The sequence below is a fragment of the Salminus brasiliensis genome, chromosome 3, assembly GCF_030463535.1.
Source record: "Salminus brasiliensis chromosome 3, fSalBra1.hap2, whole genome shotgun sequence".
Classification (NCBI taxonomy): domain Eukaryota; kingdom Metazoa; phylum Chordata; class Actinopteri; order Characiformes; family Bryconidae; genus Salminus; species Salminus brasiliensis.
The window spans coordinates 24,482,999-24,497,117 of record NC_132880.1 but is presented as its reverse complement, the minus strand read 5'-3'; the positions used below and the strand labels follow the sequence as shown (position 1 = coordinate 24,497,117).

Genomic DNA, 14,119 nt, shown 5'->3' with positions numbered 1-14,119 from the left:
TAATATACAGCACAGAGGCTAGTTTGCAGATGGTGAAATAAGTTCCAGCTGCTGTCTTCAATTGCAACCGATTTTCGACATGGTTTGCAGAAGGCAGTCTTTTAAGAAACCTCTGTGTTTTCAAAGCAAAACCACCTCCAAGCTAGTGAGGACGAGCCAGGTCTAGCAACTAAACCTAACGCCGTAATTGTAATCTGTCCTATAAGACTAACGGGTGCAGTGAATATGTGAACTCGGCGTGTTTTTGAGTGGTTTCCGCAAAGTGAGTGACATACTCGATAATGTCTGCTCACAGTTAAGAAATTATCGTAGACGATAGACGATATCGCACACCCCTACCATTTTGGTTCTGCTTGGTAGGTCCTCATCATCTATCGTTGGTTTTCTTCTTTATCTGAGCTACAACGCTCTTAGGAAGCCCAACCCAGCGTAGTATATTCGCCTATATGTTTTGGTTTAGTTTGTCCGTTGGAAATCGCTGGAAATTTGACCTGTGCCGTGACCTGTGCTCTGCTTACTGAGCAGACAAGCTTCCCATTGGACAAGCCTCACAGTGCTTTACAGTTAACTGTTCACAACGTTGGTATTTTGTCACCATTAGGCAAACAGTGACCAAGAATAGCGTGCATGGCAGGACAGCAAGGAGGAAGCTACTACTCCTAGCTAACACTGCTGATGCCTCTAGGATAAGCCAGTAAGCCAGAAGCCTATGGTTTGATGATGGTTTGAAGGCCTTATGCTCAAATTTAAGAACCTCATCCCAAGCGTAGGGGTGGGTGGCAGCATCATGGTGCGGGCCTGCTTCGGAACCAGGGCGGCCGTCGTTAATAATGGACCTGTGAGTTCTGGATTGCGGCAGCAATCCATGGTTAAGGTATGAAGCTTAACCATAGTTTAAGTGGGTCATGTAGCAATTCAACAGCGAGTCTGCCAAGAAATTCAACATTTTGCAACGGCAAAGTCAGAGTCCAGACCTTTACTCAAGCTAAGTGTTTTGGAAGGACCTAAGAAGATCAGTTTTGTTACCAAGGAAGCTCAGCAACATCACATTAACTGCAGGAATCGCAGGGTGCTTGCCAATCAGAACAAGTTCTGTGACTCCTTGTACCTAAATTCAGAGCATGAAATGCATAATGCATTTTATTGATTAGGGTCCTGGTCCATTCCTGGTCCACAAACTGTATGGTTCGCCGTTCAGCCTCAGATCCACAGATCCTCCACCTCTCCAGAGCTGCTGATGAACCATCACCTCTCTCTCTCTTGCTCGCACCTCCCCTCCCCACCTCGCTCAGCTGACAGCACTGTGGCATCTCTTAGCCTTTGATATCGTGCGGAGCAGAACTAGTCGTGGGTGCCCTTGAGACATGTTTTCAGTTTAAAAATAACAGCGATCTTTCGCTCCGAAAACGTCAGAGAAACCAAGCTCAGCCCTGCGCAGGGTGACGCAGCCCTCAACCTCAACCCGTTCACACAAACCAAAGACGCACATATAGATCAGGAGCGGAGGGGGAGAAACAGTCTGGTTTTGTCTAGCTAGGCAAAGAAAATGCTCTCCCTCGCTCTCTCTCTCTCTCTTTCTTTCTCTCTCTGCCAAACGTCCCTGTTTTTGCACCTCTGGAGCTGCAAGTACCGAGCTTCTTTTCCTTCATTTTTTTCTACTCTTTTTTCTTTTATCTCTCTCCTCCTAACCCCCCCCCCCCCACACACACACACACACACACACACCCCCACCTCCTCCTTTCCCCTTTCCGCGGCTCAGTTGCCGTCCGGTTTCGGCTTGTAAATAGAGTAACAAATCATTTATTCAACAGCCCGGCGCTCTGCCTGCCCAGAGCCTGAAATAACGCCCCAAACCCCACAGCTCGCCCAACACACGGCAGCCATTAGCTTACAGTAAAGCAGAAGCAGCAGCAGCTGCAGCTGCAGCAGCAGCAAAAATGTGGACATGTCTCAGAGCCCTTAGAGCATAAGGAACATCATCATGTGTTTCCTAAAAAGCTGGAAATTTCATTAGAAAGCCTCACACCCGTTTTTATGCATCTGCCTCCTCTCATCCCAACGTGGTGTATCTGCCAAGTTGCTGAAGATGAAGCATGGTGCTAACTGCATCTCCATTAATGCTGACCTCCCTGACCTTTTTGAGCTCCCAGTTCCTTTAAAACACTGCAGTCAAGCAGAGACCGACCACTGGTTGAACTAGGAATGCTCCTAGTAGGTCCCGTCTGTCAACAGAAGGAGCCAGTCGGCTTGCTGGTTATGCTGCAAGCGGCGTATATCTTTGCATATGGATATGAGTGTATGACTTAGAATGTTGTTGCTTAACTACAACCAGACTGGGTGGTTTTGTTGGCGTGGACAAAAACGGCAGAAAGTAGACCGTTCAACCTGAACTCTCCGTTCCACCTTAAATGGTTCAGCTGTTACGTTCGGCTGCTCCAATGTACACAGTGTAACTGCGACACTATTTAAGGTGGAATGGAGGTTGGAATTAGAAGCCAACTTCAGCCTTTGATTCGGCTGCTAACTTATCAATTCAAATTATTGATATATAATAATATATCAAAAAATAATATGTTCCTCATTGTGGCAGCTGAGAATCAAATGGTTTGGCGTGCCTATCACACGCCAAACCGAAGGATCGAAACTGGGTGGGAAATTTAAAGGCCATTAAAAATGCCTGGATGGGCCCCAATCCTGATTCACCGGGTCGAGCCGGGACATTCGTAGTTGAGTACTACTCTGCAGATTGGAACAGTGACTGAATCTTTGTTACTCATGGTAATGGGAGCACGCTAATAGATTCAGGCTACTGCAGCACCTTCCTGCAGAGTCTCTAGAACTTCATGGATGGTGGATAGGGGGTTTTTATAGGGTTTGGGTCTGAGTGATAAGTCTGTAAGTCTCAGGTTTTACTAGTGTTACACTGACGACCCTTTGAACTGCATCCTCTAAGTCTGAATAATAAATTTCCTGTTTATACCACTGGAAAACCCAGCTCCAGCTATTGCCAGTGTCATGCCAAAAAACTGACTGCCTCAAATACAGCCAGCAATAGGTCCCACACAAGCAGCAGTGACTGGATTGGACATTACACTTCGATCATCATGCTCCTCGACATCATAATTCTCTCTAATACATGATATGACATGAAGAGTAGGGATGTTTTGGGAAATCCCTGTTGGTATCATTTTCAGAATGCTGTAATTCAAAGGTTTAATGATAATGAAGTAGAAGATTTGCGCTGTGAATGTATGAATTTATGTATTTATTTATTGTTTATTATTTGGTAATTTTTTCTCTTTTCTACTAATTTGGTACTGCCAGTTAACCCAGCTGTTCATAACTCCCCATAGCACTAGCGATGCTAGGAGGGTAAAGACCTAACACACACACACATCTCCTCCACTACATGCAAAGCCAGCCACTGCCTCTTTTCAAACTGCCGCTGTTGCAGCATTGTCAGGCAGCCGACGCGCTCTGAGGATAGCGTCGGGTTCCCAGCTCCATCACACCAACTAACAGATGCCTCTACTGGCCAACATCACTTATTGACATAGAGTAATAAGGGGAGAGAGGACCATCTCCCCACCCAGAGAGAGCATGGCATGGCTCTTTTTAAAAGGTATAGTTTATGGACATTCCCACATATTGACTGGGACTTTACTCTATAACCATAATCTGACTTTTCTTTTCTTTTTTTGTAAAATCACAGTCAGAGAGATTATTAATATGAATTAAAATAAGTGGTTATATTAACTTGTGTAGTCATGCAGCATGTTCACACATGTTTGTGATAGTTCTGGTTTTTACTGCCTGCATCTGGAGTTTATGGGCACAGTATCTTTGCTTTTCTTAAACTGTATATACGACTCTCATTGGAGTTTTGCCCTACTTAAAGTGTGTGTGTGTGTGTGTGTGTGTGTGTGTGTGTTTGAGGAGCTGAAGCAGGAGGATGCCGAGCTGTTTAAATGTAAGCAGGTCAACGGCAACCTGGGAGAGACTGATGATGGTGTGTGTGATGCTATTTGAGTGTGTGTAAGGTGTCCAGCAGGGTGCTGAGAGCAGTACTGTACAGTATTCGTGTGTGTGAGTATTGACGGTTTGGGTCCTTGCATGTATATATATACAGTATATATATTTTTATTATTATTATTTTTTACATATGCGCGCATGTGTTTGCTCTCTTGTGCATAAACTAATGGTGCAGCCATGCACTGCTGTTAAATTTCTGCTATGCAGTTTAGCTGACTGACAGAAGGTGGCGCTGTCTTCCAATGCACACACATATGCACGCTGTCCTAACCTGTTCGGGATCCCTTTATACACTATTAATCTGCACTGGCCAGGGCACTCTTGTACAGCATCTTGAGGGATCAGAGTAGAGTCTCTCTCTTTTTCACTCGCTCTTGCTCTCTCTGCCTATCTCTCTCACACACCATCCTCCCCTCCCCCACAAACACACACACACATTGATGCCGTTTGATGGGTGAATTATTAGTATTATTAGATGTATTACAGTATCCACACTTTCACTATAGTACAGTTTCTGCTCTTTTAATTGAGTTAGATTGTGGTACAGTATCCATACTTCCACTATAGTACAGTTTCTGCTCTTTTAATTGAGTTAGATTGTGGTACAGTACCCATACTTTTACTATAGTACAGTTTCTGCTCTTTTAATTGAGTTAGATTGTGGTACAGTATCCATACTTTCACTATAGTACAGTTTCTGCTCTTTTAATTGAGTTAGATTGTGATACAGTACCCACACTTTCACTATAGTACAGTTTCTGCTCTTTTAATTGAGTTAGATTGTGGTACAGTACCCATACTTTCACTATAGTACAGTTTCTGCTCTTTTAATTGAGTTAGATTGTGATACAGTACCCATACTTTCACTATAGTACAGTTTCTGCTCTTTTAATTGAGTTAGATTGTGGTACAGTCCCCATACTTTCACTATAGTACAGTTTCTGCTCTTTTAATTGAGTTAGATTGTGATACAGTACCCATACTTTCACTATAGTACAGTTTCTGCTCTTTTAATTGAGTTAGATTGTGATACAGTACCCACACTTTCACTATAGTACAGTTTCTGCTCTTTTAATTGAGTTAGATTGTGGTACAGTACCCATACTTTCACTATAGTACAGTTTCTGCTCTTTTAATTGAGTTAGATTGTGGTACAGTCCCCATACTTTCACTATAGTACAGTTTCTGCTCTTTTAATTGAGTTAGATTGTGGTACAGTATCCATACTTTCACTATAGTACAGTTTCTGCTCTTTTAATTGAGTTAGATTGTGGTACAGTCCCCATACTTTCACTATAGTACAGTTTCTGCTCTTTTAATTGAGTTAGATTGTGGTACAGTACCCATACTTTCACTATAGTACAGTTTCTGCTCTTTTAATTGAGTTAGATTGTGGTACAGTACCCATACTTTCACTATAGTACAGTTTCTGCTCTTTTAATTGAGTTAGATTGTGGTACAGTACCCATACCTTTAATTATGTAAGAAATTAGTTTTAATAATTGTATATTTTTGCAGGTCGGGGTGTTTGCCATGTTTCTCCAAACACACAGTGGAAAAGTCTGGTTCCCAGGGCCTACATTTGGTAGGCAATAACTGCCAGGCAGCCACTAATCAGCTAAGTAGCCTAATCCTCCTTGCAGGCTAAAGTCTTGCTTGACCTCCAGCTATATACAGCCCCGCGGTTAACAGCATTAAACCACCGCACCGCGCTCTGCTACCCACAGTGCTTTGCGCCTCCCATCGGCGGTTCGGCAACTCTCGGCCGATTTCGGTTTCTAGAATCAGCAGGAAAGTCTGTGTGAGTGTGCGCGTCCCGGCTGGCAAGGAGCCTCGGCATGAGTGTGTGTGTGTGTGTGTGAGGGGGTGGGGAGTGGGGAGGAAAAGAGGACAAGAGGAAAGCTGCAGATGCTAGCTTAGACTAACATGACCAGAAGCAGCAGCTGGACGCACGCACGCTGACCCGGCAGACGGAGATTTGGGGGCTGGATGAAGCCGCCCAGTCGGGATTCCCGCACTCGCAGCCCAGATGTGCAGTTCCTGACTGACAGGTGTGTGTGCACACGTGAGGTACAGCAGGTCAGTGCTGATACATGACGGGAGGGCTTTCAGTCACACGATGTGAAGTGTCTGTGTTTACGTCTGTGTTTATGGGGGGGGCGGGGGGGGCGTTATGGCCAGTGGGACTGATTTCTGTGATTTTACTTTACTGGACACTTTCTGTTGTCTGTTGGTTTGCAGGGAAGTGGGTTTCTCTCTGTGTTTATCAGAGGTTATCATATTATTTAGTAAACAAGAAACAACAAGTCTGGACTTCAGCACTGAATCACAGAAATTATTGGCAGGGAATGCCAGAAATGTTTCCTGGCAGTTTGTCGCCTCATACGATTCTTTCTTGATGTCGCACAGTCTGTGAACGTCAGCCTGAATATTGAGGCTGTTTGTGCTGTTGGACTCAAACCAGCGGGTTAACTGATACTGGTCACAATATGTGTAACGTATATCTGTTTATTTACCTCTCTGACTGTCTGTTCGTGTACCTCTAAGGATATTTCTCAACATTTGATGACATGCAAACATTCAACAATGCAGACTAAGGCGCTGTCACTACGATCAGAGGATCGCTGGTTCGAATCCCAGTCATGCTGCTAGTCATCGGGGGAGAACAATTAGATCGCTTCGATGCTGTGCTGGCCGTAACTTGCGTCTGCGAGCTGCTGCGTCGAAACTGGGTATGCGGTGCTTCCCTCCAGGCACGTTGGTGGCCCGGTAATACTGAATCGGCGGCAGTTCGAAAAACGAGAGGCTTTTGACTGCGCACATGTCTTAAGGGCTACGCAGGGGCCATAGCAAGACAAGCATGTTAAAAACCCAAGGCATGCCGCTTTGCCATCAGTGAAAGGAGTCTGAGGGAGCACAATTGGTGGGCGGGTGGCTGGGGTTTCTCTCTCCACATTACTCTGAAAAGCGATGTTGGCCCGCGCGGACGTCTGTTAGCTGGGAACTTGGCATTTCCTCCTCAGGAGCATTGCTAGTTACACATGGGTGGGTTAAAAAGGAAATAATTACACAGCAAATTCATATATAAAAAATATTATAGAATAGAAATAGAAATTCTCCAAAGCAGATTTTTCAAACTTCTATTGATAAAATCATTTTTTTCACAACAAATTAGTATCATAGCGCAATACAGTAAAAATCACTGTACTCAGATTTTATAGTACTATTTAAATAAAAAATGAATAAATGAAGCTTTATTGTTAATATAATATAATATAATAATAACTTAATTTTTACTGTATTGTGCCACAATTCCTGCCCATATATGTTTATGATTGAGTTAATGAGGGCTAGTAATCTACATGTGGGCTTGCTTTGACTCAAAAAAGGGTCAAAAAGTTTGGGAAAAACTTCTTGCCATTATATTTCACTAGTTTACCCCTTTTTTTCTTTTTTTAATCCCAAGCCTTTTTTCTTTTCTCAATAGAGCCTCTTTCCTGCGGTAAAAGGAACAGACCACAGCTTCCTCAAGATGTCGTGTTGGCTTACAAATGAAGTTGCAGGCTACACAGGACACTTTTTCCGTTGCCATTTTCCACTTGGGACAGTATTCACACCTAGCATTAGAAAATGTCATTGGTGATCCAAACAGAAATGGACAGCACAATGTACAGGTGTGAACGCGGCCCAATGTGTTGCGAAGACGTGTCGTGTCCTGATGTGTCCTCGACAGCAGGGGAGCATCTGCGTCATCACAGCAGAGAGGAAAGCTCTCTGTTTATAAGTACATGTGTTTCTACAGGTGTACATGTAGACCAACCCAACACTTGCAGGACGTTTTTGGGGTAAATGGGAGTGATACCCTCCGACAGCAGGTGGCCTCTAGAGAAGCATGGAGATGTCAGGTGTCCACTGATGATCAGGAGAGCAGTATTTCTTTATCACTATGGAGAAACCATACAGTGTTTCTATGATATATGTGTGCAGTGCATGCTGGGTATTGTAGTGAGAGGACACTGAGCCCTTTTAGAGCCAAACAAAAGCCTGATTTCACATCCACACCGCTGTACCTCTCTCACTTGTGGTAATGTGGTCATTGCAGATAAAGCACTGGTGGCTGGGGGCTTAACGTCGGGGGGTCCAATATCGGATTTCTGTGCAATATATGTGAATGATTAGAGGAAAGCTCCCCTCCCCTGTAAAGCTCTGTAATACACCGAGAGGGATTACAATTGGATCCAATATTTAGAGCACTATTTCCCTCTAATCTCAAGCATTTTAATTGATCAGGCATCTCAGCGTGGCTCTGATAGGCCCTTAACAGGCTCCGAGTTTGGGAGATTTAGTGGTGGTTGGGATCAGGAGGTGAAAGAGATTACGAGGGATCTGTGCGTGTTGAATTGTTTTGGAAAATGCAACTTTAATGAATCGCGTCGTCGCGATGCGCCGTATTAAGCGGAGAATATTTTAATCTCTGTAGCCGAGATCAGCACCATCGCTTCGGGGCCAGTTTGCGATGCTTTCTTCAGAACAGGTGCCAGGCCCCGACACGGATTTATCAGCTCTCATCAACAAATTCTCGTAGTTCATTAGGGTGTGATTGTTTTCAATCCATCAGATTTTTGCTGTTTTATGTGTTACATAAGTTTTAGTAGGTCTGTCACGATAACTCGATAATTTTTTTGGACGATAAATTGTCCCAGAAATAATTGCAACAAGCGATATTGTGATATATTGTCATTTAAGACTATTGTATGCCACAATAGTAAACAATAAAACAGGCTTGAGAGAACAATTAACAAAAAAGGTCTTATAAGAATGTAAAATTTAATAAAAGTAAAAAAAAAATTCTATTAATAAAATATGAAATAGAAGAATATGGAGATCCTATTCCACTTTGCCATCAGCATCCGAAATTTGAGAGAGCACAATTGGCCGCGCTCTCACCGGGTGGGTAGATGGTGCTCTCTCCTCTCATCCTCTCCCTGTCCCTGACTCTCTCGCTCTTCCCTTTGCTCAGCCTCTCTCTATGCCACCCTGCCTGTGTCTCTCTTTTTATTTTTTTGGACCAATAGGGCAGGAGACCAGCAACATCTGTTCAGAAGAGATTGAGTCAGGCCCGCAAGACAAGTAGTGCTTCTGGAGAGAGAGAGAGAGAGAGAGAGAGAGAGAGAGGGAGAGAGAGAATCTGGCTCTCTGTCTAAAAGCTGCAGCGTCAGAAGCTCTTTCTCTAACTCAGCGTGACACTCTGGTCATCCCGAATCAGGCCTCAGCCTGGTCCCGCTGTCCTCTCAGGCCCGTGGGTCAGCCACCAGGAAACCAGTGCCTTGAAGGTCCAGTGTGATTGAAAGCACCCAGAGCTGCTTCCTCTTCTCTAGCCTAGACAAGCTCTCGGAGCTGACAGGACATGAGCCCGTTTAGACAAGGGAGCCCTAAAGTCAAGCGGGTGTGGAGTTATGTGTCAAGCGGTTAGCTGCTCCATGGTGTTAAGTGTTTTCTGCTGTGCTTCCTATCAGCACAGCCAGCAGCCACAGTGTTTTCCACTGAACAGTAGTGATAACCTTTAGCTAATAAGATCCAAATTTGTGTAGAAATACCAATTCGGACTAAAGCTACAGTTGCTTTGCTAATCAGTCTGGTCCGAGGACTGTAATGCTGGATATCAGCCGATACCGACATGCACATATGGGACATTCTGGACTGATGTGCTTTCGTTACCATGATATAGTGTGTTTATTATTGACTTAGGATTCCTTTGGTCAGGCCTCCCTGTTGAGTCTGGTTCCAGTCACTTTAAACGGTCCATTTCATACCATGTAATTTATTTTGTTGCAGATCCACTTATGACATTTGTGTGGGGTTATTTGCCTGCCATAGTTAAAGCAACACTATGGAAAATTGGCATTTCTTGCTCCCGGGCTCCCCCTACAGTCGGACAGTGTAATTTGTGCTTTGAGACACATGTTTTTCTGGACAAGCTGAGAGATATAGAGTCGCCACTGACAGTGAAAGAAGCATGTGCACTGACACGGTACAGTAATATTACCAAGTTCTCGTAAGCATAATCTTGCCCACGTCCCGACAGTTAGCAGCGTACCGAGCCCTGAGTAGCTGTTATTTTAAGGAAAAAATGCTACATAATGTTGCTTTAACTTCATTCCATTAAACAGTTTTTGTTTCAAAATAAATCCTATATTTATTTTCCTTAAAAAAGAAATTTGTTTTTACGATGAAAAACGGCCATAAATATTTAGACATAATTGCATCAATTACATCCATAATTACAACCATAGGCAAACAAACAGGACTGACACACTGTATGGACAAAAGTATTGGGACACCTGCTCATTCATTGTTTCTTCTGAAATCAAGGGTATTAAAAAAATGGAGTAGCTATCGCTACTGTCAAGGTTTTGGTGCATTGCTGTGAGGATTTGATTGCTTCCGGTGTGAAGAGCTATTCCATTGGCAGTTCTCCTCTGCAGAGACTAGATCTGTAGGGGATCTGTGTCAGCAATGGGTGCAAATGGAAGTAGCTAAATGCATTCATTAGAAGAGGTGTCCACAAACATTTGGACCGGCCCTTTGCGGATAAGATTGGGCATTGGCCATTGCCATAAAGCAACCACATTTGGTTCCATCTAGAACCATGTTTGTGGTTTGTGAAGGTCCTTTAAAAGGTTCTTCCCAGTCATACATCTCAACCTAATTTGCCTAAAATGTAACATTTCACTAATGTTTCTTTTGGTTCTCCTTGACAGGAAACGAAGCCCGTCAGCATCCAGGGATCCGAACGCAGTGTATAATCAAAGGGAGGGGGTCGGAGGACTGCAGCATGTACCAGCGGACCCTGGCATGCCTCGCTCTCCGTCCGATTACGGACGGGACCCGGGCCGCTCACCTCGGGGCTCCAGGATGTACGAGGACCCTCGCTGGCACTCTCAGGACCAGCACCTTGACTCCCAGTTAGATGACTATGAGCTCCAGCGGCGCCGAGAGGAGGAGGAGGAGTACCAGGCCCGCTACCGTAGCGACCCCAACCTTGCACGGTACCCGGTCAAACCGCAGCCCTATGAAGAGCAGATGCGGATCCACGCCCAGGTGTCCCGCGCAAGGCACGAACGCCGCCACAGCGACGTTTCTCTGGCGTACACAGAGCTGGACGAGCCTCTGCCCGGCATCGGAGGAAGACAGTCTCGTGCTCCGCTCCTCGGAGGCCCGGGACAGCGCTCATACTCGGTAGATAGGAGTTCTCCAGGCCCACGGATGTCCAATCACAGCCCTCCAACGCCCCATCGCAGTCCTGTACTCGGAGAGCCAGCCAGGAGGCCAGTTCCCCAGCCGCACCACCTGGACCCCAGCTCGGCTCTGCACAGGAGCAAAGTCGGACGGGAGAAGATGGACGGCATGCTGAGAAACGACTCGCTCAGCTCCGACCAGTCGGAGTCAGTCAGGCCGCCGCCACCCAGGCCGCACCGTGGCCGCCACCGCACAGGGAAACTCAGGGCCATGGGCAGCTTCAGCAGTTCTGAGGAGGAACTGGCAACCACGCCTGAGTACACCAGCTGTGAGGACGTGGAGCTGGAGAGCGAGTCCATCAGCGAGAAAGGTGAGAAATGGCGTCTCTTAGCTGCTTTGTCAGAGCTGAACTTTGCCGTTGGAACATGACATTGACGGTGTGTATAATGACTTGGTCCTGCTGGGTATGGCTCTAAAATGGAAACGTAAGAGGTTCTGTTGATTAAGAGAGCATTATGATAGATTTTATTGATGAATTACAGCACTCACCGCCCTCAGTGCAATTTGCAGCAGAGATTTGTCTCAGGCCTCGGTTAAACGACTTACTGTTTTCAGCAAAACTGTTCTTTTAACGTCTCATAGTAATTAAAAGCTAATGGTCTGTGTCCTATGATAGCATGATGGAGCCGTGCTTTGCTGTGATCAGCTTATGTCTCAGAATGCATTGCTTCAGTATTTTCACATGTACGTGACTTTTTGTTCGGGGTGAAAATTGCTCAGAAGCTGTTTTACAGAAGCAGTTTTAGCTTCAAAATCAAAATACCCTGACTTTCCTTTTCTGGTGGGCTCAGGAAAAGAGAATAATAAGCTCTTCACGAGGATTCATTAGCTGGATTACGTCACAAAAGCCATGTAGCATAGCATTGCCTTGCCTAGGCTAGCTTTACACCAGTCGTATCGGATAGCGTTAGTGGCACCTCAGTGTTCTCTCGGTGTGGTGTGCACTTAGCTAGCTAAAGAAATTGTTGCTGGCCCGGCTTGGTTAGCTCTTATTCTAGCACCTCCTAGCTTCACCGACACTGCCTTCCGCTTACCGCTTTGAGCTCCCGAAAAGAAATGGTACACATGACTCCACACACTACTCACCTACCATAATGAATTATTTCAAATAGCTAAAACTGCTAAAACCGTAAACTCATGAGAGGATGCCATTTACATTTATGCTGCTGGATGGGCAAGCGGTGTGGATTTTAGGAGGAATGGCAGTAGCTAGGTATGAGAGCACTGAAGTGTCAGACTTAAGGTTTTTCAGTCATGTACCTCCAGGAATAAGGAAACCTTCATTGAAGCAAGTCGGTAGCTTATGAAAGCTCATGTGTTGGGGTGCGTTTGGCATCACGGCCTCAAAAACAGCCTACAGTGACCTACGGTTACAGTAGAGGAAATGACAAAAGTAATTACAGTGGTTTGCGTTGTCGTTTACCAGATAAGATATACACAGTTTATTTACTGCCTACCTGCTTTCATTCAGATTTGGTCTATATTAAAGAAGCTTCGTGCTGCCTTTTTTGTTGGCTGCACTGCAGTTGTTTCTGACTGAAGTATGAGGGGCATGTCTGTTCTGACAGCGCATCCTTTACCCCGAGTTTCGCAGAAACGGCTGAGACACGTCCCCTATACGTAACCGTCTGCCGTCAAGGACTAGCTGTGAGTTGCTTGGGGTGTTTTGTGTTCACAACACAGCGCTTTGCTGCTCAATAATTAAAGCGCTGTAATTAAAGCCCACTGCAGCCAGTGAGTAGAAGCTAGACTCAGGCAGGATGCCATCATCTTCCTGTCAGTGTGTTTGCTTATGACTTAATGAAGCTGTGAAGCTTCACTGCACATTAGGCTTAAACGTACAAGGTAGGACAAAATAGCGGAAACAGTCGAAAAAAACACAGGCAGAAGTATTGTTTAGTGTTTTTTGTCATTTTCTCGAACCCCTGTACGTTGCTGCTGTGGACAGACTGATGGTGTTACGCTCTATACGTCTGAGGTAGTCATCACCTTTCAGCCCTTTCTATTCTGTCGTCATAGATCTTCAGTGTCTGTCTGGCCTTGTTCTGGTCTGTCTCCACCTTATCATTGTTTCCATTTAATAGCCAGAAGTTTGTGGACATTCGCTGATTCAGTCTTCCAGTGTCAAGGAGGTTATGTAAAGAGGCTTGTGCCCTTTTGCTGTGCTAATCATCTCTGACTGTTTGAGGAGGATCTCCCTCTAAGATATGAAACATTGCTGTGAGGATGATTTGACTGCATTCAGTCCCACAGTAGCATTAGTGAGGTGAAATACTGATGTTGGATGATTAGTCCAGCACTCCGGACAACTCCAGCAGCCCAAAGCTTGGAGGGGGGGTGTGTATTATACTCTTGGGCATGATGTGACATGGACTTGAGTGACATACCACACTAGAATTCACCGACCCATTCTTTTACAAATGGCTGTAGGAGCAGTCTGCATGTCTACAGGCTTGGCTTTATACACCTGTGGCCATGTAATTGATTGGAACACTGAAATTCAATGATTTGGATGGGTGAGTGAATACTTTTGGCAAAATAGTGTATCAAGTACTATCAGCTCAAACAGGTGAAGTGGTCAGGGTTGAAAATGTTGTAGTAAGGCCTTAATGCAGAAAGGCTTATTACATACTAAGGCTTATTGGTCAGTAACTACAGGGACTGTCCTTTGTAATAACAAGTCCTTTAAGTAATGTAAAGTAATACAGATAATACCCGGCCTGTCCTGTCCATGTAATTATTGCTTTTCTGTTGTTTACAGTATATATTCTGCTATTCAGCCTACAGT

General features: G+C 44.9%; 1 protein-coding gene across 8 annotated transcripts in view; it reads left to right on the top strand.

Annotated features, from left to right (window-relative positions):
- rims2b (regulating synaptic membrane exocytosis 2b) overlaps positions 1–14,119 on the top strand; it is a 151,009-nt gene that overhangs the window by 40,876 nt on the left and 96,014 nt on the right. For all 8 annotated transcript variants that reach the window (XM_072675652.1, XM_072675648.1, XM_072675653.1 and 5 more), the window contains one exon: positions 10,794–11,641. In XM_072675652.1, the coding sequence (XP_072531753.1) occupies positions 10,794–11,641 (848 nt within the window). The remainder of the gene's footprint in view (positions 1–10,793; positions 11,642–14,119) is intronic.